The sequence below is a fragment of the Pipistrellus kuhlii genome, unplaced genomic scaffold (assembly GCF_014108245.1).
Source record: "Pipistrellus kuhlii isolate mPipKuh1 unplaced genomic scaffold, mPipKuh1.p scaffold_m20_p_2, whole genome shotgun sequence".
Taxonomy (NCBI): Eukaryota; Metazoa; Chordata; class Mammalia; order Chiroptera; family Vespertilionidae; genus Pipistrellus; species Pipistrellus kuhlii.
This window is the reverse complement of record NW_023425515.1, coordinates 165,556,146-165,582,408: the sequence shown is the minus strand read 5'-3', so window position 1 is coordinate 165,582,408 and position 26,263 is coordinate 165,556,146. Positions and strand designations below refer to the sequence as shown.

Here is a 26,263-nt window from a genome sequence, read left to right as displayed (position 1 = left end):
CAGCGGTCCGCGCCGCGGGGAGCGCTGGCCGAACCCCCTCCTCGCTGCGGCCGGCAGACCGGAGCGCCCCCATCTCGACTCGGGCCCCCTTTCCCACATCTACAGAAAGGAGAGGCTCGCGCCCCGTCCGTCCGTCCGTCCGCCCGCCCGTAGGAGCAGGGCAGCGGCTCCTCGGCGGCGGCGGCCGCAGCGGGGACTGGCGCGGCTGGGCGCTGACAGGGCGTCCCCGCGGCCGCCCCGGGCCCGCCCCCGCGCGCCGATTGGCCGGCGCGGCTGTCCATCACGGGACGTTGACGCCCGCCCGCTGCCTCGCCGGGGCAGCCACGTTCGGTTGAGCTCCGAGTAGACCAGCGGCGGCGGCGGCGGCAGCAGCGGTGCCGGAGGCGCAGAGGGCGGCGCAGGCGGAGCCGGGCGGGCGGGCGGGCGAGCCAGCGGGCAAGCCGGGCCGGCGGGCGAGCGGCGGCGGCGGCGGCACCGGCACCTCAGGCCGAGCCGGCGCGGGAGGAGTTCCAGGGCGATGGGGCCGCGGCCGGGGCTGACGCTTTGACAGCTGGAAAGAGCGCGGAGCCAGCAGCGCCTGGGGGGGCGGGAGGGGAGCGCGGCGAGGAGAGCGCGGGCGAGCGAGCGGGCGAGCGAGCGGGCGCCGGGGAGGGGGCCGGGAGCGAGGGGCAGCTCGGGAGCAGCCGGAGCGGTAGCGGCGGCGGCGGCGGCGGCAGCGGCGGCGGCGGCGAGGCTCGGCGCCCTCTTCTCTGCAAACCATGTTTGCCAAAGGCAAAGGCTCGGCGGTGCCCTCGGACGGGCAGGCTCGGGAAAAGTAAGCCCTGGGTTCCAAGTGGCCGCCGGGCTGCGGGCGGGCGGCGGGCGGGCGGTGGGAAGCAGGTGGGCGGCGGGGGCGCTGCGCCCCGGGCCCCGGCGCCGCCTGCCTGGCCCCGGCCCCGAGGCCGCGGCGGGCGGCGTGGGAGGGAGAGCCCATTGTTGGGAGCCGGCTGAGGTGGGGGCGTCGGGGAAGGGGCGGCGGGAGGCGCCGCCGGGGGAGGGGGCGCTCGGTGGCCGCGGGGCGTGCCGCGGGCCCGGGGGTGGTGGGCGAGGTCCCGGGAGCGAGCGAGCCGGGGCGCCCCGGCCGCCCCACTCCGGGCGCGCGCCGCGGCCGCCGCACTTTGCCCACCGGGCGCGGGCAGGGGGCGCGTGGCTCCCGCAGCCCCGGAGGCTCCTTTTGTCCGCCCGCCCGCGGCGTGAGGAGTGCGCACCGGGGGCTTTGTTCGGCCGGGAGCGCTCTCCCTGCCCTGCCCTCGGCCTCGCCGCCGCTGCTCCCGTGCCCTCCCGGGCGCCGGGCTGGTCAGGGACCGACGGCGGCGCCGTTTCGGCCCTCGGCTCGGGGGACAGTTGTTTTGCTGGGGGAGGGAGTGAGGGTGGCGCTTCGCTGCCCACCCTGGAGCTCCCCAAGCGCCCTGGAGTCCGGCCCCGAGCCCCCGGACCCTCGGCGCTGGGCAGAGGGTCCCCAGGAGTGTGTATCGTGAATATGGGAGGGAAGCGGTGGGATCGGGTGGTTTTCCGAGTTTGCGAGACTTCAGTGAGGTTTGGCCCCCGACGCCACTTGGAAGTTCAAGTTTGGTTGGGGGCTCCTCTCCAGGTCCCCTCGGTGTGAGGTCATGCGTCCCCGGACACCCAGACCCCTAACGGCTTCCTCCCGGGGGCTCCAGGCAAGGGCCGAGCTGGCCACTCACCTCTCTGGTCGGGGCCACAATGGGACCGCGCAGGCAGGGCTGGAAGCCGACTGGCAAGCCCGGGAGCCGCTGCCCCGTGCGACCTGACACCTTCCCCTCTGTCTCTGCCCCCTTCCCCCTTCTCCAGGTTAGCTTTATACGTCTACGAATATTTACTGCACGTAGGAGCACAGAAGTCCGCACAGACCTTCTTGTCAGAGGTGAGTGCAACTCCCCCTCCCTCCCCCGCCATCCAATTTCTAGACACCCCTTCCTCCCCACCATTCTTAGAGCCTTTGTTTTCAGGAGCAGCCACTGTGGCCACCATTTTGAATTTTTATCACCTTTTGGCATTTATTGTTAGTTGGTCTTCACAGCCTTTTGGCTCCAGGAAGCCCCCCTCCCTCCTCCTTCCCCCCCACGCACCCCTTCCCTCTGCTCCTCTAAGCTGCCTCTGCTCTCTCCTTTCTAGATTCGATGGGAAAAAAACATCACGTTGGGCGAACCACCTGGGTTTTTGCATTCGTGGTGGTGGTAAGTTTTGTGTGATAGTTTTGTGTGTGTGTTTGTTTTGTCTGAGTCTCTGGTCGGAGGGAACAAAGACGGGAGCTTACAGGAGCAGACCCCACCAAGCCTTCCCCTCCGCCTTGCACAGAGCAGGGCACTCAGACCCGCCGTGAGCAGGGCAGAGGAGGCTGGTGCCTAAAGTTTTTGCCTCCTCTCTCCCCTGCTGTGGAGAGCCCACTAAATCATGCCTGGTGTTTGGAGAGAAACTCCTTACTTTTCCATTTCACTCCCGGCCGCTAGGCAGGCTTGGGAAAAAAACCTTGAAGGATTTTTGTCAATTCTGCATGCTGCTTTAATTAGAGGGAGTGGGGGTGGGGCGGGGTGGAGGGGGATACCAGGTCTGTTTTACAACTGGCCTATCCTTTCTTTTACTATGAACTCAAAACTGAGAGTGAGTGAGTGAGTGAGAGAGAGAGAGAGAGAGAGAGAGAGAGAGAGAGAGGGAGAGAGAGAGGAGTATTGCAGCCTTTCCAGGCACCCTGAGAAAAAAGCAAGAAGGGGCTGCAACTTCCTTTAAAGATACTGATTCAGACTGACTGGACCTTCCTCTCCTCTGTGGGCTGCCCCCCTCCCGGCATCCCCCAAACCACAAAGTTTCATTTTACTGAAAACCTTAACTTGTGGTGGCTGTTGACCTCCCAGAGCACCCTTAGGGGGTGGTGAGGGGCTCTCTTTCCTCTATTTTCTCAGCTGCTGCTCCGCCGCTGCCACCCCTGGGTCCTGCTGGGGTGGGACCACCTCAGCCCGGGCTTGGTTTGCCTGCAGGCCGCAGGGCGGCTTCAGGTGAGGGGGAGCCCCTCAGGAGCCCGTGCTGTGGAGGGAGACCTGGACGTGTTGTGTGACTGATGGGTGCGGGGTCTTTGACATCCTCGCGAAGAGGAAAAGAGAGCGGAGTGGCTTTGATATTTTGGCGGAGGTCGGGAGAATGGAGTGCCATGTCTTGGGATCTTAGCGCGTTTACCTGACCGCCAGCTCGGGTTACGGCTCCAGGTCCCTTTGAAATGCAGGCGGGTGAAGTGTCTGTCCTGCCAGGTGCAGGGAAAAGGAGTTTTTAGTCACTTCAGCCAACCTGGGAACTGCCTCCCAGTGTTGGAGGCATTGGCTGTGGCAGGAGGATCCGACCTGTCTGAGTGGGCGACGGGTTCTCTGGGGTTGTGTTTGGAGAGAGAGGAGTGTGGATTGGTGTGACAGGTCTGACCATCAGAAACCGAGGCTGCAGAATCGTAGGTCTGTGAGTGAAAGTTCCTTCGAAGGGGCTGGGGAGTTGGTACTGTTAGGAATCTTCGGTGTGTGAAGGAGTTGATCAAACACGTGCAGCTTTAGAGGACAGAAAGGAGTGTTCTTGGGGCCCCCTCTGCAGCCGGTAGAAGTCCCCGATTTTCATCTTCCTGAAACGCCTCCAGCCTTGTCTGGTTCTGGGCTCTGGTCGTGGTCTTGTTAGAAAGTGCCTCGTGATGTGACACAGAGCAAGTGACCACAGCCTTTGGGGTGGCAGGAGCGGTGGAGCTGACTGACCCAGAGAGGGCCACGCTGTGCTCTTCATACACCTTGAGAGAGACGCCCGTCTGATGGCTGGCAGAGCTGCGGCTGAGATGGCTTCTCCTCTGCTGGCTGTTGGCAGCAGGGGCAGGCGCACCGTAGCAGGAATCACTCCTGCTCTGGTGCCCATGGTACCCTTCCGTCAGCGTCCATCCTGGGGCCTGGGAGAGGGTGTCTAAGGCCTCATGTTAATGCAGTGACTACCCTGTGCTTGCATAGGGTTTTACTGGTCGGTAAAGGACTTGTATGTATGCTCTCTCTTGATACGAAGTGTCAGAGTGACCTTATAAATCATGGAGGGGGATGAGGCAGGGATAGCTACCATCCCACCTCCTCCAGATCCCTCCTTTGCTGGTCCGGTGGGTAGTAAGGTAGTAGGTGCCTCTTTGAGGAGGGCGCTCCATTTCAATATGAAAGGACAAGATGCGTGGTTGACCTTTGGCTAACTGATACTTGTTCTTTGGTTGGATGGGGTGGGGTGGTTCTTGCATAAGAATAACTTGGGGGAGGGGCCTGGCTGGGAGTGGGGGGGGGGAGGTCCAGAAGAGTGGGGGTATGGGATCCTGGAATAAAAAACCTGTAAGTTTCCTTTATTGGCAGAGCCACCCAGTTGGCTGTGCTTATGAGTCATAGTCCTGACTTTGGCAATTTAACCTTTTGACTGAAGGCAACCGTTTGGGGTTCGGGGGTGCGACAAAAGGAGCACAGATGAGATGCCTGCCTGGATCCTCATACAGATTCCTCCCAGTCCTGCCTGGGCAGCCATGGGTGCGCAGCATTAACCTGCCTGAGCTTCAGTGCCCCCCTGTATAACGTGGGGATACATCTCCTGCCTTAAGCAGTGTGGTAGTCACAAGCAGAGCCTTACGTGCAAGGCATTTAGCACACAGTAGGTAGGCGCCTGATACATAAGAACTATTACTCTTGTTCCAAGTAGCTGGCTTGCTGCAGGAGGTTAGGTCTATTTTGTTTTCTAGGCCAGCTTTGCCCATCGAAGGCTGGAAAAGGGGGAGGAGGGATTGAGCCCTGGGAGACGGGGGTGGGGGGGGGTGGGCGTTCACACTGAGCATTGTGCACTTGCCCTTGTGCACAGGAGTCATAAGTAGTAACCTGATCTTATTTTATTTTTCAACTTGCAGCGTGTTTTGGGACCTTTACTGTGCAGCTCCCGAGAGGCGAGACACTTGTGAACACTCAAGTGAAGCAAAAGCCTTTCATGATTACGTGAGTAACAAAATTTTAATCCCGGCAATAATTACAGGGTTGGATAGCTCTGACTTCTTTGGGACCAGAAGCAAGCACACAGCCCATTGGCAGTGGGTTTTGTTTTCTCCCCGCCTTTCTTCCCTGCCTACCTCCTTGCTGCCCCCGCCCTGTACCCCCTCCTCCAGCACCGTTCTGACTTCTTGGTGAATGGTATTTCATAATGTTGTCATTATGCAAACGCGTGTGTAGATACCTATCTGCGGAATTACACGGCGCTGAGCAGGGCTCAGCCATGTGCGGTTTATGTTCAGAGTGGACAGTTAGCTGGGAGGGGACTGCGTTTGGGGTTGGTTTAAGAAGAAAAATGACAGCCAAAAAGGAAAAGGAAAAAAAAAAAAAAAAAAAAAAGCAAATTGGAAATGTGTGTTTTGGAGCAGAAGGGGCGTTGAGTGAGAATTTGGTGAAATGGACTTTTGCATTACCCTCCAGGAAGTGATCTTTCCAGTGAGGTTTTGGGTGTTTGTTTTGTTTGGTTTGGTGGGGGTGTCTACTGAGGTTGTGTCTACTGAGGTGAAGGATACGTTGAAGTCCTTGGTTCAAAATATTCTTATGAGCATGTTTAATGTCAGCACATTGTAATGCTTTCTGTTCTGTCATTCACCCTCTCCCTGGATGAGTTCCTTGAAATGTATGAAATGCTTATAGGAGAGATCCCTGCCCCATGTCCATCTTACGTGGCAGTCTCCCTCAAAACAAAACAAAACAAAACAAAACAAAACAAAACTACTCCAAACCTGGGTTGGCGTTGGACTCTCTGATCCGATGAAACAGGTTAGGATCTTCTGGGGGGAGTTAGCAGTGTCTGGAGGTCTTCCCAGCCTTTTAGTCTGCTTCCATTGGCCTCGCACGCATGCTCCAAAGGGTGGTCTGTTTTTGTCTTACGCCTCTGCACGACGTGGAAAGGAATAGTCCCCTCACTCTGGGGCACTGAAGCTGGTTTTCTGACTGTCATCCGGGGCCCACCCCCGTGGCCGGGCCGTTGTGTCTCCTGCATGCGGAGTTTGAAACTGGCCTAAGAGGCCAGAACCCATCAGGCGGAGTTTCACAAGTGGTCCAATCCCATTACCGTGGATATCTTTATGGTGAAAATTTCCCCTGTAACACGAGGAGTTAGAGGCTCAGCTGGAGGCGGCCTGGATTTGAGAATATTCAATGTGATGACATTCTGCCGTGACTGAAAAGTTAATGCCCTCGGAGTGTGGAGGGCTGAGGAAAATCACCAGTTCCCATGCCCTCTCCAGGGTGAACGGCACTTAGGGCCGAGTCGACTTCCAGTAGTGAAAGGTGAGGTGACTCGTTCCCTTGTGATGTGGTTCTGGGAACATCCAGGAGCTGGAGGCTGGAGGAGGAGGAGGCTGAGAGGTGTATTAGTCATAGAAAAAAATAGTTGGCGAATTTGACCTTTCTACCTAGTAAAAGGCTTGTGCTTTAAACAAAAAGCTATGGACAGCCAGTTCCTGTGTGGCCAGCCTTCTATGGCTATGCAAATGGTTTTATTTTAGAGTGGGGGGGATGGGTAGGTGTGCCTGTTTAAAGCCAGTCTCTCGGTATAGGTGTCTGTGCTTGCTACCTTTTGAAGCTGCCTTGCAGAGAGGCTAGTGATTTCTAACTGCATTTAGCGCTCTCGTGAGTAACGTGAGACCCTCTTTGGCAGTTTGTGGTTCCGCCTGCCACCTTGACACAGCGTGGCGGTTGGGAAACCTGCATGGGTTTGCGTTCAGTCATTTGTTAAGAAACGGCAGCAGAATTGTGGTCGTGATTTCTGAAGTTGGCGCGGGCATATAGAAGATGCTTTCGAGAGACGAGGCCCGGGATTAGCAGATTTTAGGGTCCAAACCCCCTTTCCTGGATTGGAATCCACCTGCTGCTGCTCTGTGGCCTGAGAGAGAGTCAGATTGAGTGGGAGGAGGGATGGAGTGATGAAAGGGGACAGGGAAGGAATGTCTCTTTGGTGAAGGAGTTGGGAAGGTAGCCTTGTGTTGCTGGGAAGACGAAGAAGCAACTGGAAAGTTAAGAACTATTTAAGAAAATCAAGAAAAGGAACGCTTATCCTCAAATCTTCATGTGTTCTCTGCATTCCTATGTTGTTGCTAGAATTATTATTATTATTATTATTATTATTATTATTATTAACGTATTCTCTTTTCTGGACCCTTGTCTGGAATGTATGCTTTTCTTACACATGCACATCCCATCCATCTTTTATGTTCTCTGTCGTGGAGGGTTTTCAGGATACCGTATTTTTCGGACCATAAGACGTTCCGGACCATAAGACGCACCAGTTTTTAGAGAAGGGAAATGAAGAAAAAAAGATTCTGAAACAAATAGTGTCCTAAAATATTTTATGTGCATTAAAACCCAACATCACAGTCATAAACACATGTAATCAACCCTGTAAAGTAAACAGCAGCATTTAGAACCATTTTAGAGCCGGGCAAGCACACAGAGACCACACAGAGCCGGGCAAGTAAAAAACTTTTTTTTTAAAGTATATGTGTAGGCTATATTTGGACCATAAGACGCAGGGACTTTTCCCCCCCACTTCTGGGGGGAAAAAAGTGCGTCTTATGGTCCGAAAAATACGGTAGTTTCTTGTACACTCTGATCACTCCTTCAACTCAATGTCTATAAAAACCACCTATACAGAGCCTTTGTTGGCTTTCCCTGTGCTGGGAGAGAAGGCATGTTAACTCCATTTTGCAGGTGGAGAAACCGAGGCACAGGGAGGTTAATTCACAGCTGGTAGGCGGTAGGATTAGGATCTAAGCACAGGTCATCCCTGACTCCAGAATTGGTTCTCCTACCTGTGCAGAAGCTCGGCCTCACAGGTCCATGGCAACACCTGTTCTGACTGTCTTCTCATTCAGGGCTGTCTTTCCAACCACAGCTTGTTCATCTTTTCCATGCCAAAGACCATTCATCTGCAGCTATTCATCTCTGTAGCTCACAAGCCCTTGTACATAGGAGGCACTCACGCTAGTTAAATGAAGGAGTAAGGAACTTCATAGGAAACATAGGAAATGTGGGGTCCGTAAGTAACCTGGTCTGGAACAGCCCATGGAATGCTGGAGGGGTGTTCTTTCGGTGACTCCATTTTTTTTGCTGGGTGATCTTGAGCCAGGTCATGCAATGTGGGTTAAGGTGTTACCTTAAAAGTCTTGATGGAAGATGAAGTGCAGCATAAGTAAGAGTGCAGTAACTGGCCTTTCCTCTTCAACCAAGGAGGTTCAGAGATGATCACGGTTTGTGGGGGAGTCGGTGTGGCCCAGGTACCAGGTTGGGGCCTTGGTGGGTAGTAAGCAGTAAGTGGGCAGGGGTGAGGAGGGCGTGCCTGATTCCCGCAGAGCTGTCCGTCGGAAGGCCCCGGTCTCAGCCCTCGGACGGAAGTAGGTGGTTTTGTGTTCTGGCAGGTTGCTGATGGATCCGGGTGACCTCAAAGGCTCCTCTCAGGCCACGGCAAGGCGATCGGGCCTGGAACCAGCCGGATGACTCAGCGGGGAGGGGGTTTAAATTTTCTTTGAATTGGTGAGTTTTCATTTGAGTCACAGTCTATTTTCTCCCACACATCTGGCCACTTCAGGTTGCTTGGCTCATTGTTCCTAAGCCCGCGTGCCCTGATGCTGACCACGGATGACGTGGACCATCGGGGGACGTGGAGCCCCAAGTGGACTTGACTGAGACATGGATTTGGCTGTAGTCAGAAGAGCCCTGAGGCCATAAAGGAGGCCCCGGGCCCCTGCCCATGGTTTCCTGGCTGTCTCCCTCTGGCTGAAGCAGCGGCTCTGAGCGTGTGGGTGAAAGCCTGTGCGGTCCCATTGGGCTTTCTTAGGCTTTGGTCTGGGCTCTGGCCTCGATGGCATTGACGCTCCCAGTCTCTCACGGTGGGCCCAGGGGGGGTCCTGGCGACCTCCTTCATGGGATCGGTGGGGTTGGTGGAAGTGTCTTCGGTGTCTCCTCAACCACCAGCAGCCCTTCCCCTTCTTGTGGCAGCTAATTTTGTATTTTCCTCTTGGAGGCCAGAAGTGAGTGGCGCAGATAAGTCCCTGAAGGGGAAGGCGCCGACAAGCAGTGATGGGTTCGTGCACAGCTCCTGCTGCTGTCCTTCTCATAGTGCTTTTTCAATATGTGGTTGTGGTTTGGCCTCACCACTGCCTGTTGGTCAGGTTTTATTAAGGTCTCGCCCCAGGCAATGCAGCCATTTTACAGATGAGGAAACTGAGACTTGGGGGTTTAGATGCTTTGTCGAAGGGCATGTAGCCAGGCAGCGGAGGGAAGAGGCTTGCTTTGGACTCAGAGAGTGCCCATTCACGTTCACTGAAGAACTGAATTCAGCAGAGAATTAAACTCAAGTTCCTGAGGGGTGAGCTGCAGAGTCCCTGCAGAGGTGGAACCCGCGCTCTGGGGAGGGAGTTGGTTATGGTGCGCTGGCCCTTTTGGCTGGGAGATGTGCTAAAAGCGATGGCCTTTCCTTCCAGATAATGCATGTTTCTCCACAAAGAAGCCTCTTTGTACATGACTCTAGGAGCTTCGCGGGCTGCTGCCCCAAATTCCAACCCCCCTGTGGTCCCCAGTGAGGAACTTGGGTGTGTGTAGTGGACACGGAGTCCCATGACCTTGGCTAGTCTTGCGCCTTAGTCTCCCTACTCTGAAGACCCCTGTCACCGGGATCCCCTGAGTCAGCCTCTCTCGTGGACTGGCTCCCTTAACGCTGTGCTCCCGCCCAGCAGTTCCCCCTGTAACCCCCCCACCCTCTGCTGTGACCCTGCCTCTCCTGGCGGGTTGGTTAAGTGTCCTGGGCGTGCATGGGAGTGGAGGTATTTGTGGCTCCGTGGCAGGGGTCCAGCGTCCTTGGTGGGTTTGAAATAGCAAAGTGATATTTGAGAGGGCTCTCCTTGGATGTGCTGAGCTGAGGTTCCTGCCAGGCAGGGAGCGTCCACGCCTGCCAGGGCCTTTGGGAGCCGGGGCACGTGAGGGTGGCCAGGGGCAGTGATGGAAGGAGAAGGCTGCAGCTGGGGGAGAGTTCTCCCTTGTGATAAGCCAGGGTAGCTATAGGCCCAGAGGTCCTGACAAGTTCACGGTGTTGCCTTTGGCTCTGACCCTTGGCACGCTTGTGTGGCAGGTTATGAAAGCAGAACGCACACAGTCGTTTCTTTCCCCGCTCCCTCTGGAGCCTTCACTTTGCCTTGCATCCTTCCTTCGGGCTCCCCTCCCACCCCCCACCCCGTTTGCTGCGAGTCCTCTTCACCCCCAGAGGCTGCCAGACTCCTCCATCGGCAGCTAATTAAACACCAAATGAGTAACTGGAATTGCGTTTTGCCAGAACCCAGGCAAGGCAGCCACTTTAATGGGTTTCAAGTGGCAGCAAGACCCCAAATTGCAAATCTTTGCCCTTTTATTTCAAGGCAGGAGTGGTGCGGGGGGAGCGGCGGGGACCCAAACAAAGTTTTTGGCAGTGGTCACTTCATCTGAACTCCAAGACCAGCCGTGCGCACCAGCCTTTGCATAATGCCATCTTTGTTAGCTAAGCATTTGCAAACTTGAACCGAGAGCCAGCTCTGTGCCAGCCCCTGCTCGGAGGGAGCCGGGAGACACCCAGCTCTCCCTGCAGCGTCCCTTCGGCTGTCTTAACTTTCCAAGGGAAGCCGGTCTCTAATGGGGACACAGAGCCGCCTTGCCCCCTCTCCTCGACTTTCCCACCTCCATGTGTGATTGTGTGTGTGTGAGTGTGTGTGTGTGTGTGTGTATGAGTGTGTGTGAGAGTGAGAGTGTATGTGTATGTGTGTGTGTGAGTGTGTGAGTGTGTGTGTGTGTGTGTGTGTGTGTGTGAGTGTGTGTGAGTATGCTTAAGTCTTACGAGGGTGAAGTGGAAGGGAGGTGTGTGAGCTGGAGGGCCTGCCTGTCAGCCAAGATAACAGAAATGTTACACTATCTGTAACCTATGTTATAGTATCTAGGGTTTAGAGTATTTAGAAAAATTAATCTTTTTTAATTTGGTAACAGTTCTGACCACGGCACAAGTACCTTAGACGATTCCCATAAACTCCTTTAATACATGTTGTCGGGAGCTTAACAGCAGACGGACAATAATGACTGTTTGTTTTTGATTCGCCACGGTAATGGGGTTTTCGGTAGCCTTGGTGAGATGAGTGTTAGGAATGTTTCTCTCCGTGCTATGCTTTTATTTTTCCTGAGCCTTGAATCCTCTGGATTTAAGGGTTTGGGCTCTGACTGGCAGCTGGGATGCGCACCTGAGCTCCAGTTCTCCCTCTCGTTTCCTGGCAGGGCAGACTTTCAAACGCTCAGTTTTCCCATCTGTAGAATGGGAGAATGGTGATTCCCCTACTGTGGTGGTTGCCGTGAGAGTAAAGTGTGAGTGTGTGTGTGTGTGTGTGTGTGTGTGTGTATATATATATATATATATATATATATATATATATATATATATAAAAGTTGTTTCTCTGTGGTTAGTACTCAGTGATTTTGTTCCCTTTCTCTTTACAGCCTTAAAGCTTTCCCTCTCCCCCCAAATTTTAATATCGTGGAGAAAATAGCATATTTTCTGGGAGAGCAAGTTGACCATAGGGAACTAGATACTTGAATTTCTCAGTGATGCTCTCCGATGCCCGGGTTCCCCTGACATCTCATGGAGTCCTCCTTCCATCCCAACTGTCTTGTCTCACCTCCACACCCTGCCCGGCGCAGGGCGGGCTGGTGCCGCAGGCGGGTACTGATAAGTGCTCCCCTGAGGTGTCTGCACGCCTTATCTGTGTTGGTCAGAGGGGTCCTGTCCCACTGCCACGTGGAGCTGCCACAGAGCTGAATGGTGAGACCCAGAGAGCTACAGCGTGGCCTCAGCAGAAATCTGAATTAAAATTGCTGCTTCGTACCACTTGTTAGCCACGGGGTTGGGGCAGAGGTGGGGGGCCTTCACTTCTTGAGGTCCATCCTCTCGACTGTGAAACAGGCGCACAGGGTGTCCTTGCTCAGCCCACGTGGGAGTTGCTGGGAGGAAGGCACGGGAAGCTGCTGTGCGTGAAGCGCTATGTCTGTGTTAATGGGGATGAACGGGTTCGAAGCCCCGGAGTTGGGGTCTTGCCATTGTTTTCTTTGTGTGAATGCTGCCCTGGCCGGCCGTGGGCCTCCCCGACTTTCTGATTGAGTGCGGAGTCCCGAAGAAGGGCTAAAGGGGAAGGTGGGCTTGAGAAAGGTGCTGGTCCTGGGTGCGTTGGTTACTTGCTCTCTTCACTTCCTAGGGTGAGCGCTAGGCCTTGTTCAGCTGGCCCCCAGACAAGGAGCAGAAGACACCGCCGAATTTCAGGGTGTTGATTTAGTTCCATCGTTGAGTGTCTGCTCTGCTCTCTGTCCAGTTGAAGAGACAGATGCAGCTCAGGATGTGATAAGTGCTTAAAAACACTTGTGCAGAACGATCTTGTTCTTTGGAGGGATGGATGCAGAGTCAGGACAGGTCACAGGAGTTGGTAAACAGTCCCGCCCTGGGAGATAAATTCAGTGCAGGTGATGGAACCAGAGGCCACCTAGTCATCTTACAAGTAGGCAAACTGAGGCCCAGAGAGGAAAGACCAGGTCACCAGTAGGATTCAAACCTGCAAACCCGATCAGGGTCCAGGACTCTTTCCTTTTGCCCTGTGCTGCCTTGCTGCACTTACCAGCTGTGCCAAGTGGGTACCTTAATTAACCTTTCTGTGCCTCAGTTTCCTTAAGCGAAATGGGGTTAAAGTATACCTGCCTCATAAGGTTGTCACGAGGATTAAATGAGTTTATGCACGTGGGCGAACATACATACTAAATGTAGCACCGGACACAGCATAAGTGCTAAATAAATGTGCAGTCATTCTTACTATTTCATTTGTGTGAATCCTGACTCTCTGATGGCCAAAAAGGGGCCGGAGCAGGGGTTTCGGGGTGAGAAGTGTGAAACATGAACCACCGTGGGCTTGCTCACAAGTTGGTTAGCTCTCTGGTTCCCAGGGTTTGCGTCCACCTTCTTCAAGCGCACTCGTGCTCATGCGGCGGAGAGGAGACCACGTGTGCATGCTCCTGGCCAGCGCCTGGCCTGTGCTGTTCAGTCCGTGCCCGCTTTCTCCTCTCCCAGCCTCTTGCTCTAGGAGTCCGGAAGGGTGTCCAGCCCCCTCCAGCCCTTCCCTTTGTCCCTACTTGGTACTGCGCCACCTTGCGGGCAATGCTGCCTCCACCAGGCCCGCTGGGGACACCCCTTCCCCCACCCCCTCCCAAGAACTTTGTGTCTTCCTTACTCACTTGCTGCTTGCTGCCTGGAAGGAGAGTGATTTGGGGTCCAGGTTGTATCTCTTCCCTTCGTCCTTCCAGATGGGAAGTTCTGAGGACAGGAGCCCTTACCTTCATCCCTGTCTGTCTCCCCCGTTCCTGGGGCCTCTTGCAGAGTCTTGAATAGGTTGGGGAGCTACACTCTGGGCCTTGAGGAATGAGAAGGGTTTGATCCCTGCCCAGGGATCAGGCGTGTTAAATAGCGCATTTTAATCGAGATGGACGAGTGGCTCATGATAACTTACTGTTTTGCAAACTGAGTTGTGACCCATTAGAGCCTTGTGAAATCAACTCAGTGGGTCAGACGGGCACTTTACAGAAAATGAAACAACTGTATCACAGAAAGGAAACATAAGTATTAATTTGGGACACTTGTTTTCAGGGACTTATGTGTGCCTGTACAGGAACAACGAATGAACGAACGTGTGCCCCGGGTTGTGATGTGAAATTTGCCTTATTATGGGTCTCAGCCTAAACTTGGAAAGCCACTGGCCTGGAGAGGCTGAGGTCGAATCCTGGGACCTACAGGTTGGGTGACTGAGGCGGCGTGATGAGTGATTGCTGAGCTCAGTTCCCTGATCTGTAATAAGGGGGGGAATCAGCCCCATCTCCGAGGGCTCTTGAGAGGGTTGTCCCCCCATCTTGCTTCCTGAGCGGTGCCTGGGGGCGCTCCGCACCTCAGGCCTCTGGTGTTGGCTGCCGTGCTGCTGGGGCATCGAACACGCGTGGACGGTGCTCGGCAGATGCTCCCCAGATAAGCAGGAGCTCCCACTTGAGTCTGCAGCTTGTCCCTGCTGCTGGCCTTGGGCAGCAACTCCTGCCTGCCTGCCTGCCTGCCCTTGGGGGAGGGGGCTCCCTGGCCCCTGTGGAGGGTGTTGTCTGAACATCTGCAGGGCTCAGGCTCTGGCCACAGCAAGAACCTCGAGAATAGGTCTCAGAGCATTCTGTCTGACCGTGGTTGGCCGGGCCTCCCAAACCCCCTCTCCCCTCTAGGTGACAGCTGTTTGCGTAGCTCCCAGGCAGGCTTTGTATCTCCTGCTCTCGGTGTGTTTGGGTGAAGCGCCTGACATTTCACTTCTGTCTCACAGTCCTCTGACCTTAAGAAGCCCGGCTACTCCCTGCGGCCTCCGTCTGAGGTTTGCTTCTGATCCTTCTCTCCCCGTCACAAAGGGCTGTTTGAGAGAGCAGGCTCCGGGTGGCAGACCTCCCCCGCACCCGGGGTGTTCGAGGCAGCCCTGCCAGCCCTCTGGGGATGGATGGAGTGTGGCTTTGCAGGCTGGCCTGGACCAGCGGCCTGTTGCTGGGCCATGAGCCCTGCCTGCTCGCTGTGTGTGCTGTGTGTCAGCGATGGGGACGAAAGCTGTGTCGTGGACAGTGCACAGGATTTGGACTTGCAGACGGCCGTGGGTAAGTCATTTGGCCTCTCGGAGTCTTTGTCTGCGATAATGAAAATACGTAAAATAAAGCCCGACTTTCTTTGCCTCAAGCTTTTTTTTTTTTTTTTGAAGTTGGGTGAGAGCAGTTGAAAATCGTTGGTCCCCATTTGAGAAGGCTGTTTTAAATGCAAACAGGCCATCCGCTCGTAGAAACGTGCATGAAAAAGGAGCCTGCCTATTTGTAGACGGGGAAACTGAGGCCTGGAGTCAGGTGGTAACATAGCACGTCTGTGGCCAGACGGGCCCTCGGTTCCCCGGGCAGCCACTGACGTCAGCAAACCGCCACTTAAGAGGCTGGCGCCCGTGTCGGTGCTGGTGCCATCCGTTCGGAATCTTGCAGCTTTCTTTGGGAGATGCCCCAGGCTTCCCGTGGTGTTGGCCGCCCGGCCTGTGCCGAGGGGCAGGCGGCCCAGTGGGCAGGCCCGGTGTCGGGCGTGTGCGCACTGCCCTTCTTTTCTTGCTGTCTTTTAGAAGGCTTCCAGTAGAAAATGTTATCCTCTCTCTGGAGGCCCTGGCTCTTGGCAGCGCCGCCCGCCAGATCCCGCTCGGCGAGCCCACTTGTGTTACATGAAGTCGCGCCTGGCCCGCGGCTGCGGATCTCCGGGCCGGCGAGCCGCTTCAAAAAGGGGATTTTACAGCATGACAGGGAATTTCAGCCACCGCGTTATCTCTGAATTGGCCAATTGATGGTTTCAGCAGAGCCTTTCAGCATCGGGGAAGTCAATACAATTTGAGTTAGTTGTGATGGCTGCCACTTTAAATACCTCAGTGAGTTTCTGTCAGCGGGCGAATGCGTGGAATAGGGAATTGCAGAAAACCTGATCACCAGAGCTCTCCAGTCGATTCTGACCCCCAAGCTACAGAAAATGAACTTAAGCCGAGCTGACTGTCGCCAGGTACTTTCTCCGGCATTATTATTTTGCTAGCAGCACCTTTGTCAAAGCAACTTGAAGAGATGAGACTTCGCTGTGTCTGAGTCTGGCCCCCGCGGTTAGGGAGCGATGGTCTTCTGTGGGGTGTTGAGCCTTTGGAGTCGGGGTGGTGGTTTCTCGCTGAGGGGTAAGTTACTAACCTACGGTGTTGTGGCTTAATGGACCCTTTATTTAATTAAGGAAACGGTTGTTTATTGAGCATTTGCTGTGAGCCAAGACCTTTAAAAGTGTTTCGTATTCCCTTCTTACCCTATTTGGGCAGTGTCGTGGACAGGGTTTTCTTCCCATTTCATGGAGGAATAACTGATAACAATAGCAAGCAATTACTTAGTGCCACCTGTATGCCAGGCACTGTTCTAAGTGCTTTAGGTTTTATCTCAGGTCATACTCAAAACAGCCCTGTGGGTTAAGTCCCATTTTTCTGTTTTGCAGTGAAGGAAACTGAGGCACTGGAGGGATTCAGTTCTTCACTACCCATCACTTGCCTCCCTAAGAATCAATACCAGATTTAACATCTTTGCTCCCTAAGTAACTGATGACCCACTGCCCAGCCTGGGGTGGTTTGGTACCGGGACGAGGAGGATTAGGGTGGGAAGCGAGTCCTGAGGGGGACGGGCAAGCCCATCCCCTGCCTGTGGGTCGTATGGTACCTGCCTGGTGCCTCTCCGAGGGCAGAAGGGCTGGGCTGGTTTTCTGTGACCTCACCCAGGAAGAAGACATCAGGCTTTGGGCCCTGTACACCTTAAAGGAGAATTCCTCCATTTCTTCATCCCCGAGGCCGCCTTATATTAACCCCCTCCCACCCACAGATTGCGTGCATTGAGTCACCATTCATTTTGATGAAATGGGTACAACAAGAACTAGAGCTTCTTATTAGCTCAGGGGAACCAATGTGAGCACACCAGCTTGGTGGAATTCTAGTTCAGGAAAAAGATTGGGAATTGGGATTCCAATTCAGTTGAGGCAGACCTGATTCTTGCTGAGCTCAGAAAAATATCAGCAATTCTCCAGGGTCCCTAAAAGTTTCAGGAGACCCGAGTCCATAGGCTGGGGACCTCTGGCTTAGTGCCGTGCTTCTCACACCCATCTAGCAATGTGTGTGTAGGGAGGTCCTTTTGGCTCTGTTCTGGGAGGGCCGGGGTGGGCTCCGTGGAGGGAAGTCTCTCATGATTTCCTGTGGGAGTTGGAGGCTTGGAGGGCAGAGTTCGCACACGGTCACCCACTGCAGAGCAGGCAGAGCAGGCAGTGCTCTTAGATGCAGGATGGGTAGCCCAGGGGCGTGAGGCTCTGAGTAGAAGATGCTCCGAGTCCCCATCCCTACAGACTTGCAAAGGCACATGTGTTCACTACTCATCTTTCTCAGCCAAACTTCCCCACTCACTGGCTGTGTGACCTTTTTACTGGCCATTGTCTTCCTTCTGGGCCTCAGTTTCCAAATGTGACACACGGAGACAGTGAGGGATACAGACGAAATTTCCGAAACAGAAGTGACGAGCATTTATTGCACATTAGCCTGGGGCACGGCTGTGTGTGCTCATGCACTTAACTCCCCCCCCCCCCCAACACACACACACAGGGCAGAGCCTGCTTTTGACCCTGTTCTTTTGGATGACTTTGGGAGATGGGGGCTTTAGCGGGGAGATGCACCTTGTAAGTATTGCATCATTTTAGTAGAAATCTATAAACCTGTGTCTAAAAAAAAAAAAAAAAAGATGTGACAGTTTGCCTCCTAGTGAGATGAATGCAGATAAACTTATTTTGACTGTTAACTTATTTTGTTGCGTAAAAGCCAGTGACATGTAGCATTGAATTTGTTTCCCTTCACAATGTTTAAGTGTTTGCCACTTCCCGAGTGACGTGTGTGAATTTGGGAATTGCCCGCACTTTGGGATTGGAGGCCGCTGTGTGCACACAGGGATTTTGCCTTGAGAGGGAGCTGAGGGAGGTTCGTGTGGTGCGGGCCGCTGCCGAGAAGCGGCTGGAGAGCCGCGCGCGCACCTGTGTCTGAGTTGCTCTGAAGTTGGGGTCACAGTGGAGAGCTGATCGCAGGAGTCTTTGTGACTGGAAGCCTAAATATTTATTCTGTTCTGTCCCTAATGAAAACAAATTGTCAACAGTTGTTCAGTAACTGACTAAATTAAAATCTGTAATTAGTCAATTAGATTAAAGAGTTGGCACAACCTGATTGTATCATGCTGGTTAGGTTATTAAGAGAAAGGGTGTGATTTTTAATTACTGAATGCTAATTTTGACAGTTTCAAATAGAAACAGACGTGTTTTTCCCCCCCTTTCCCTAATTCTGAATGGTTTGGAAAGTAAAGGCACTCAGTGTGCAAATTATGTTTTTTGTTTTTGTTTTTTTTTTAAGGAAAATAATCCGAGAAGGCCCTTCTGTAGAGTCAAGAGGGGGTTTTAGTTAAGAGGCCACACTGGATTTCCAGGAAAGGGTTAGTGGAAACACTCCCTTTTTTGAAGGATGGATGGCCTGGTGTTTGGCAGCTTTGCTTTTGCTATGAAGGCGAAGTTGATTTTAGAGTCATTGAGTTAGAGTTCTTTCTAGGGTCCTCCTAAGTCTGTCGCCTGAGGGGATTTCCTGACCAACATCTAGTCAGTATAGGCAATAGGAGACAGACTCAGTGAGGAAATAAACCACTGTGCGTATCTATTAACCCTTTGCACTCCGCTGTCCCCTCTCAGGGGAGATTGCAGCGTATTAGTGATAATGGGGGAATTGAGTTTCCGCCGCAAAGTAGCGTCGAGTAGCTGGTAGCCAATGTCCAGAATGGTTCGGAGTGCAAAGGGTTAAGTGTGGTGGGACCTCAGACACTAGTGCTGGCGAATGACAGTATCCGACTTTTTGTAAAATATGGTCTTGCTCTCTTGGCAATCCAGTGGGAAGGACGGAAGGGATGTGAATGTTCCTCTGGCCTCTGCTTTAGGGCTGAGCAAAGTGAGGCAGAGCTGGGGCATGGGGAGGGGATGTCTGAGGTTTGGGGTGTTGGGGATGGAGGGATGCCGATAGGCCACAGAAAGAAGGGAATTTCTGTAGGTATAGTGGAGGCTGGACAGAGAGGAGAGGGGCATCTAGCTTGGGAGGAAAATGGGATCAAGAAGTAGGGGCCAGATTGTGGATTTAGAGGTATAGAAAGCCAGGCAGAGAATTGAGGATGAATAGGGCAGACCCATTTGAATTCCAGCAAGTGCTCTTTCCATTTTGTGTTTCTGCCGGATGCCATGGTGTTGCCTCCCCTGAAAACACAGAACTATGGGTTATGTGTATCCTTGACGCTAGGGATAAGGAAATCTGAGCTGCTTCCAGCCGCTTACCCCATAAGACAGCCGGGGTCCCCTCATCTGCCAGAAGGCGCCTCCAGTCCCCTCACCCTCTTCCCAGCTCCTGGGAGTTCATGATGGGGTCAGCTCTAAACTGGAAGACACTGTGCACATGAGTCATTTTGTTTGGAGGGCCTTAGGAGAGGCCCGGAGGCCTCTATGGGGAGGCCATCCAGCCCTCACTTCCCCTTGCCCAGAGCCCTGTGGGCAGCAAGAGGTGGAGACTCTTACCTCCAGGCCCTTGGCTGCTGGGCTGTGGGCTCTTGACACCCCCTTGGGCAGCCTCCCTGTCTTGGGGAAAATTGCCCCAAATTTTGGGCCTCCAGGAGCCACTCCCAACGGCTTCGATGGTGTCAAAGCACAGGCTCCACCTTCTTTCTGCTGGCTGTTTTTTCCAGGGCGCTTTTGGGAAGGAGCAGTTAAAATAGCCTCTAGCTTTCAAGATTCAACATTATAATGGCTGGTGAGCCCTAGTTTTGTGTTTGTTTGTTTTTAAGGAAGCAGCTTTGTGTTTTGTGTCTGGGTTCTAATCCCCTCAGACCCTGAGTTAGGCCTTTGCTTAACTTCTGTGCCTCAGTGCCCTCACCTGTTAAATGGAGATTGCATTCAACTGGCAGTAATAGATGTAGAGCATCCTAGAAGATGCCCAGTAAAGATTTCTGCCTGACCGCGTGATAGGCTGAAAGGTAGCCAGTGTTCCTGGGGAGGGGATCTCGCCTAGGGAGCTATACGGGGGTATGTTCAGGCACATGAGTAACGGAGGAGCAGAATAAAAGGCAGAAAGTATTTGTAAGTGGTGGATTGGTATATATTCTGAATTTGGAATTTCTCTTTCGGACTCAGGATCCACAGCCAAGGTTAAAAACAACAACAAACCCATGAGAGGTGGAGGAGATGGTGGTGGAGGGTGGTGTGTGTGTGTGCGTGTGTGTCATGGCAAATAGAAGAAAGGAAGTGACAGCACTAGGAGAGAGTTTATTTTAAAAGCTTCCCCACTGATAGATTTGTAGCTCTGGGTAAATAGGGAAGCTTGTAAAACTTGATTCATTTTCTTCCTGATGTCTGTTTTTGGTGGGGAGTCGAGGTGAGGACAGAGCCAGCTACGGGAACCCAGCGCTTTGAGGTTAGACGTGTTTGTCCCCAGTGCACCCACGTACAGGGCCAGAGCAGTCAGTGTTCTCGCCCTGCTCCCTGTCCCCGGAGGACCCTTCCCTTCCTGGGACGGAGGAGGGCCTGTTGCTGGGGTCTCACTTAGGGATGAGCAAGGACTTACCACACTCAGGGCGACTTCCTACTTCCTCCCTGGCCTGCGCTGCCCAGAGCAGATCGGGTTTGCTCTTTTCTTTGGCATAGGAAACAGGTCCTCCCCGACCCTGTCCAGGCCCGCTCTGGAGACGTGGACGGGCAGCTGGGACAACCTTGGGGACGCAGCAGCTAGGGCGTGTCCTCAGCTGGAGGCCCAAGCAGGCTATTCAGGAATTAGAAGCTACTGCTGTGGGAAACTGCTGCAGAAGTGGATAGGTGGTCAGCAGGGAAAGGTGAGGAGGTGGCGGACTTGGTACATGAGAAAAAATGTTTCAGGGAGCTTTGGAATATTTCTGTTTTGTTTTTCTTTAATTTTTGAATTTTTTTTTTTTTTTTTTTTTTTTTTTTTTGATTTTGGAGAGGAAGAGAGAAGGAGTGTGAACTCTTGAGACTTTGATACCAGCCAATTGCCCGGCTGTAGCTAAGGAAAGAAAGGGCCAACCTCCCCACCTCAGGGCCTTTGCACGGCCGCTCTCCTTACTCGGAGCACTTCCCTAGGTAAAGTCAGGGCCTGACAGCTGATGGCTACCAGCTCATGTTTGTGGACTGAAAGAGAGTGACCAGAAAGCACAGGAGTCTGCCCACCTACCAGGGCCCCTCTGGACATTTGAATGGCTCCCTGAAGTCTTCATGCCCTCAGAGCAAGGCCAAGTTTGGCTGCTTGGCTTGAGCTTTGGCATTGGCATTGGCATTGGCCTTTCTTTTCTTTGATTTATTTATTTATTTATTTATTTATTTATTTATTTATTTATTTATTTTACGAGAATGGTACACAATCAGGACACCAGTTCCTTCATTTTATTTATTTTTAAAAATATTTTTATTTCAGAGAGGAAGGCAGAGGGAGAGAGGATAGAAACATTAGCGATGAGAGAGAATCATTGATCAGCTGCCTCCTGCACGCCCCGCACTGGGGATCGAGCCTGCAACCAGGGCTTGTGCCCTTGACCGGAATAGAACCCGGGATCCTTCAGTCTGCAGGCTGACGCTCTGTCCACTGAGCCAAACCGGCTAGGGCTGCCTTTCCTTTCTGAAATAGGTCTTTGACTTGCTGATGGAGCTTCCGATGGAAGTGTCCTCGGAGATGTGTGGGAAAACGCTCAGGGTTCAGTTAGCCCAGCCTTTTGCCAATTAACGGGCCTCCCGGGCTGGAAGCCCCGTGACTGCTGTCTTGCCTAGTGTTTGCCTTTTGTAAAGGGGGTTGGGGAGTGAGTGGGCCGGCGTGAGGTCGGGAATCCTGAGTGCCGCACTCAGCTGGCGACCGAGTGGAGAGTTCACCTAGGATGACGAGAAACAGCCCGCTTCTGATTCCTTCAACTCTCCTGCTTCTCTGGGAAGGAATTTTGTACAGTTTGACCCCCATATTTCACGATGGTGGCGATAACCGGCCACAAAAGGCTGTAGTTGACCTTTGCATCCCCTGAGAAGACTCCTGTTTGCTTGGCTGAGGTGGATAAACAAGAAGATTCCAGGGGGTTGCTATGGATGTTGGTGGCTTCTCATTGTGAGTAGCTCTTATCTGCTCCTCAGGCGGGGAGGGTCCAGACACACCCTGGCCCAGGCGCTTCTTTTGCTCTGAGCTGGCCAGTCCGGCTTTTCCTAGAGCTTGGAATAAGTGCTCACTTCCTTTAGACCCCCATTCCCCTATTCGAATGGATCCTGATGGGAGAACAGTTTTATCCAGAACCCACCTGGGAGGTCAGAGCAGGTGCTTGTTTAATCTCAAACAGTCAGCCCGCCACTCTTCACACCAGTGGGTGCCTCTGAAGGGCCGCTACAGATAGGAGATGGCATGGTCTTTGTCCTCACGGAGCTCGAAGATTCCCCTGTATCTGGGGCTTATGAGTTTTAAGATGCCAACTGTGCCTCTTTCCATGGAAGATACGTCCTGTCGGTTCCGATGAGCATGTCCCCCAGGAAGGGGACATACATCGTGGTCTCCCCTCAGGGGACCGCTGCGATGGCCAAACCGGTGAGGTCAGTCTTACCGCGGCCAGCCCCGGCCTCCTGGACACCGCACTCCGGTTCAGTGGTTTTCGGACTGGTTGCTCCAAGTTACCTGAGGATTCACTTCCTTCTCTGTGAAGTGGGGGTAAAGAAGGCCTGGTGGTCCTGGTGTGGGTGTGTGGCTAAGTTTGGAGAAAGCAGTGGCTACGCCCTGTAGCCAGAAAAGTTGGAGCAAAAGTGTTCTTGTTATGGCCGAGACCGGTTTGGCTCAATGGATAGAGCGTCGGCTTGGGGGCTGAAAGGTCCCGGGTTCGATTCCGGTCAGGGGCATGTACCTTGGTTGCGGGCATATCCCCAGTAGGGGGTGTGCAAGAGGCAGCTGATCGATGACTCTCTCATCATCGATGTTTCTAACTCTCTATCTCTCTCCCTTCCTCTCTATACAAAAGCAATAAAATATATTTTAAAAAAAAGTGTTCTTGTCCAGCTTGTTCTAGGAAACATTTAAAAAATGTAGTTATTGGGAACATAGATCCATTTTAAAAACTTGGTTATTGGGAACATGGACCCGTAAGAACATAAACTAAAAGGGTGAAGGATATACTGGTTTTCAGGAAGCTTTCAGAAGCCTACGTTCTCTCGGCCTTGAGTTGATTTTTCTAGGCACAAATCACCAATCTCCCTCCTCATGGTGGGGGTTGGGCAGTGCAGCCAGGCCCCGGATGCCTCCCGGCCCCCTCAGAGGCACAGGTGCCTGCCACAGCACCACCCTCTCCGGTGAGTCAGCGCCAGCGAGTTTGTCCTGGAACATCCCTCCCCAGGTGAGGGCTGGGGTCACAGGCTGGGCCGCTCCGGGCCACGGCGTCTCAGGAAGCCGGAGGTGGCCCCGGCCGGAGCTGCCCTGCAGACTTGAGATGCAGCTGGCTTCTCCCTCCTCCCTTTTTTTCTTTCTCAGCGTGTGTCACCCCAGCGTTTCTCAGGACAGAGGCCAGCGCTGTCGCTGCCCGCCGTGGAGAGACGGCTTCCCACGCAGAGCCGACTGTGGCCTGCTCCTTGGTCTAGTGATCTGGCAGGCCGGCTGCTTGGGGCCCTGTCCAGGGTGTAATCTGGACTCCAGCCTTAGGTGTGGGGGTGAGGAGGAGCCAGAGGGAGGAGGGGCCGCCTTTGTAGGGAAAGGAAGAGGAGAGGAGGGGGGAGATGTGACTTGGCCTGTCCAGGCCACAGAAGGGGTGACTCCCCTCTGAACAGCAGTATTGGCTGCTCTGGCTTGAGGCAGGGGCCATGGCCACCACCAACCTGGCTGCCCAGCACAGACTCCACAGGAGGGAGGAGCCGGGAGCAGCCTTACCAGCCTCTGTGGCTTGATTGGCCCAGTTCCACTTTTCCTCATCTGGATCTATAGGCTCTTGACCACTCCTGAGGCCCCCATGGACCCCACTGAGAGACCAGACCGTCTCTCCCGGGGCCCCAACAATGGAGGGAGCCCCAAGACCTGACACACAGTCAAATAAAAGTCTTGCCTTTTTAAAACAGTGGGAGTGAAGGACTTGGCGCAGTATGAGCAGTGCTCTTGCGGGGAGGGCAGAGACCATATAACCCCGTGCTGTGCCTGGCACACCGCAGGTGCCCAGCTACGTGGGTGAAGGAAGTGGTGAACAGAGGACGGGACCCAGGCATGGGCAGGGGCCTAGCCCGGCGGGGGTGGGGGGGGGCGCAGCATGGAGGGGAGGAGCCAAGCTTTTTATGCCAGGAGGGCTGTGACTCCTCCTTTCTCCTGCTGTCCCTGTGGGTGGTGACAGCCAGCCTCCGGGCCTCACCCTTAAATTGCCCCTTTGTCGGCTTGGGCCTGGGCCTGGGTGCCAGATTGGCTTTGTTAATGGTAAAATGCCTTTCCCTTACTAAAATCAAAATAAGACGATTCAGAACCCGCCACGAAGACAGCACTGCGGTCTCCCTGACCGTGGGATGGAGGCCCCACACCGGGAGCCAGACGTTCAAGGTCTTTCTGGCCTGACCTCACCCACATTTCAGGTTTTGCCATCTTTATTGCAGACCTCGTCCTGCGCCGGGCACTCTCACCTTCAGGGTAGATTAATCATCACAGCCACTGGTGAGGCAGACCGTGGTCTGAAGGGGGAAAAACCCAGAGGCCAGGCAGGTAGGATTTTAGAGAGCATCGGGGGCCCTGTGGTGGTGACAGCCCCTCCCTCCTGCCCCCAGACCCAGCACCTTGCTTCTTACTCCTTTGTGGAGAGTGTCATGTCTGTCACTGGCTGACACTTGGAGGGGGTTTTTCTTCTCTCCCAATAAATAATTCTTTGTCTGTCTTCAGGGTGGCAGATTGGGTTAGAGAGAGGCAGCCAATCAAACAAGTGGGCTGGGGGTGGGGGGGCCTGGACAGGCTGGAAGGGGGTGGGCGGTGAGGCGAACCAACGTGCAGAGGTGCCGCTGAGGTGCCAGGGGTCCTGGGACACCCGAGCTGCTCCCGAAATGTGTGATCGTGGGTTCCTTGCCCAGGGATGCGAGTGAAACGTTAGGCTCAGTGGAGAGTTCCTTCTCCAAGGAGAAAGCGGCTCCCTTTTCCTGTCCCTTTGTCTCTCGTCCCCTTTGTCCCAGCCCTCCGGCTCTGCGGCCTCCCCTCCCCCAGCGGTTCCTTCCTTTGTGCCCCCGCCACTCACCAGCGAAACTTAACTCGGGCCTCCGGCGCCCGCAGAGGCCCCTGCCTCCTCTCTGCGCCCGTGAAACAAAAGTAGCTGCAGGTCCTGGCCTGGCTGTCAGCACTCGGACTGAGAGGAGCCAGATGGGGGCCCCCGTCCCCCAAAGGTGGTGGTTGGTTCTGAAGTTTGGCACTGGCTGTTGGCAGCGCCTTCGAGGGAGCAGCCTTGTGGGGGTGGGGGCTGCTGCTCTCATGTGAGGAGGGGAGGACGGCCCCTTTCCCTGGTGAAGGGCCCGGGATCTCTATCCCAGCTGTTCTTTCTCCTGCCCTGAGCGATCCTGGCGCCTTTCAGTCACAAGTTCTGGAGTTCTGTGTGTGACACTGAGAAAAAAGGATCTGCTAAACCACAAGAGGCAAACCCACCCGCCTGGGTACTGAAGCCAACACTTTGGTTGTCAGATTGTCTTAATCATCTTGAAACAAGCGTTAGCAGCCCCTTGGGGGTGAGGCAAAAATTGGGGGAGCCTGGCCGGCGTGGCTCACTGGCTGAGTGTTGACCTATGAACCAGGAGGTCACGGTTCAATTCCTGGTCAGGGCATATGGCCCAGGGTGTGGCCTCGATCCCAGTATGGGGCGTCCAGAAGGCAGCTGGTCCATGATTTTCTCTCATCATGGCCGTTTCTCCCTCTCCCTTCCTGTCAGAAATCAATAAAAATATATTAAAAAATAATAAAATTGGGGGAGGAAAAACGGAATGTTAGGGGAAGAATCTATCCATTAACTTTCTTTGCTGAGAAATATGGGAAGGATCGTCTTGATTTTGTATTTCATGATGCAAACGGGCCTACCAGTATCTGGTCTCCGTCTTCATGGCCAGAGTTCTGAGGGTGTGTGCTTCCTGGGGGCTGGGTGACAGGCACTTCCCTCAGCACCGAAGGGACCGAGACCAGCGGAGGGTCCTTCCTGGAAGCAGGCGTGGAGTTGCTGAGGCAGAGCAGAACGGTGGTCAGTCGGTGTAGCGTCACTGTTGCCCGAGTATCTTAACTTAAAATATGTGCGTTACGAATTTCATTATACAGGCTTAAAATTATATGTTATTGGAGATAACATATACATTTAGAATTAGTATGTTCTGCTTTCAATTTAGATAAGACATTTTATTCTAGGTCTTTATAAGCATTTTTGGCATCAGTGTCTTATTACTGTTCCCAAAGCCACTTTCTGGTGTTTAACCTGCCTTTTGGCACATGTCACCAACACCCTAAGTTGTTTGA

At 53.9% G+C, this 26,263-nt stretch overlaps 1 protein-coding gene across 7 annotated transcripts in view; it reads left to right on the top strand.

Moving 5' to 3' along the window:
- Positions 1-322: 322 nt before the first annotated feature.
- Positions 323-26,263, top strand: part of SSBP3 (single stranded DNA binding protein 3) — a 149,765-nt gene continuing 123,824 nt past the window's right edge. For 2 of the 7 annotated variants that reach the window (XM_036448640.2, XM_036448638.2), the window contains exons 1-4: positions 332-814; positions 1,852-1,924; positions 2,176-2,237; positions 4,949-5,033. In XM_036448640.2, the coding sequence (XP_036304533.1) occupies positions 759-814; positions 1,852-1,924; positions 2,176-2,237; positions 4,949-5,033 (276 nt within the window). In that variant the 5' untranslated portion in view covers positions 332-758. Of the gene's footprint in view, positions 815-1,851; positions 1,925-2,175; positions 2,238-4,948; positions 5,034-26,263 lie in introns of all 7 variants that reach the window. The other 5 variants (XM_036448643.2, XM_036448636.2, XM_036448644.2 and 2 more) reach the window with 5 other exon arrangements.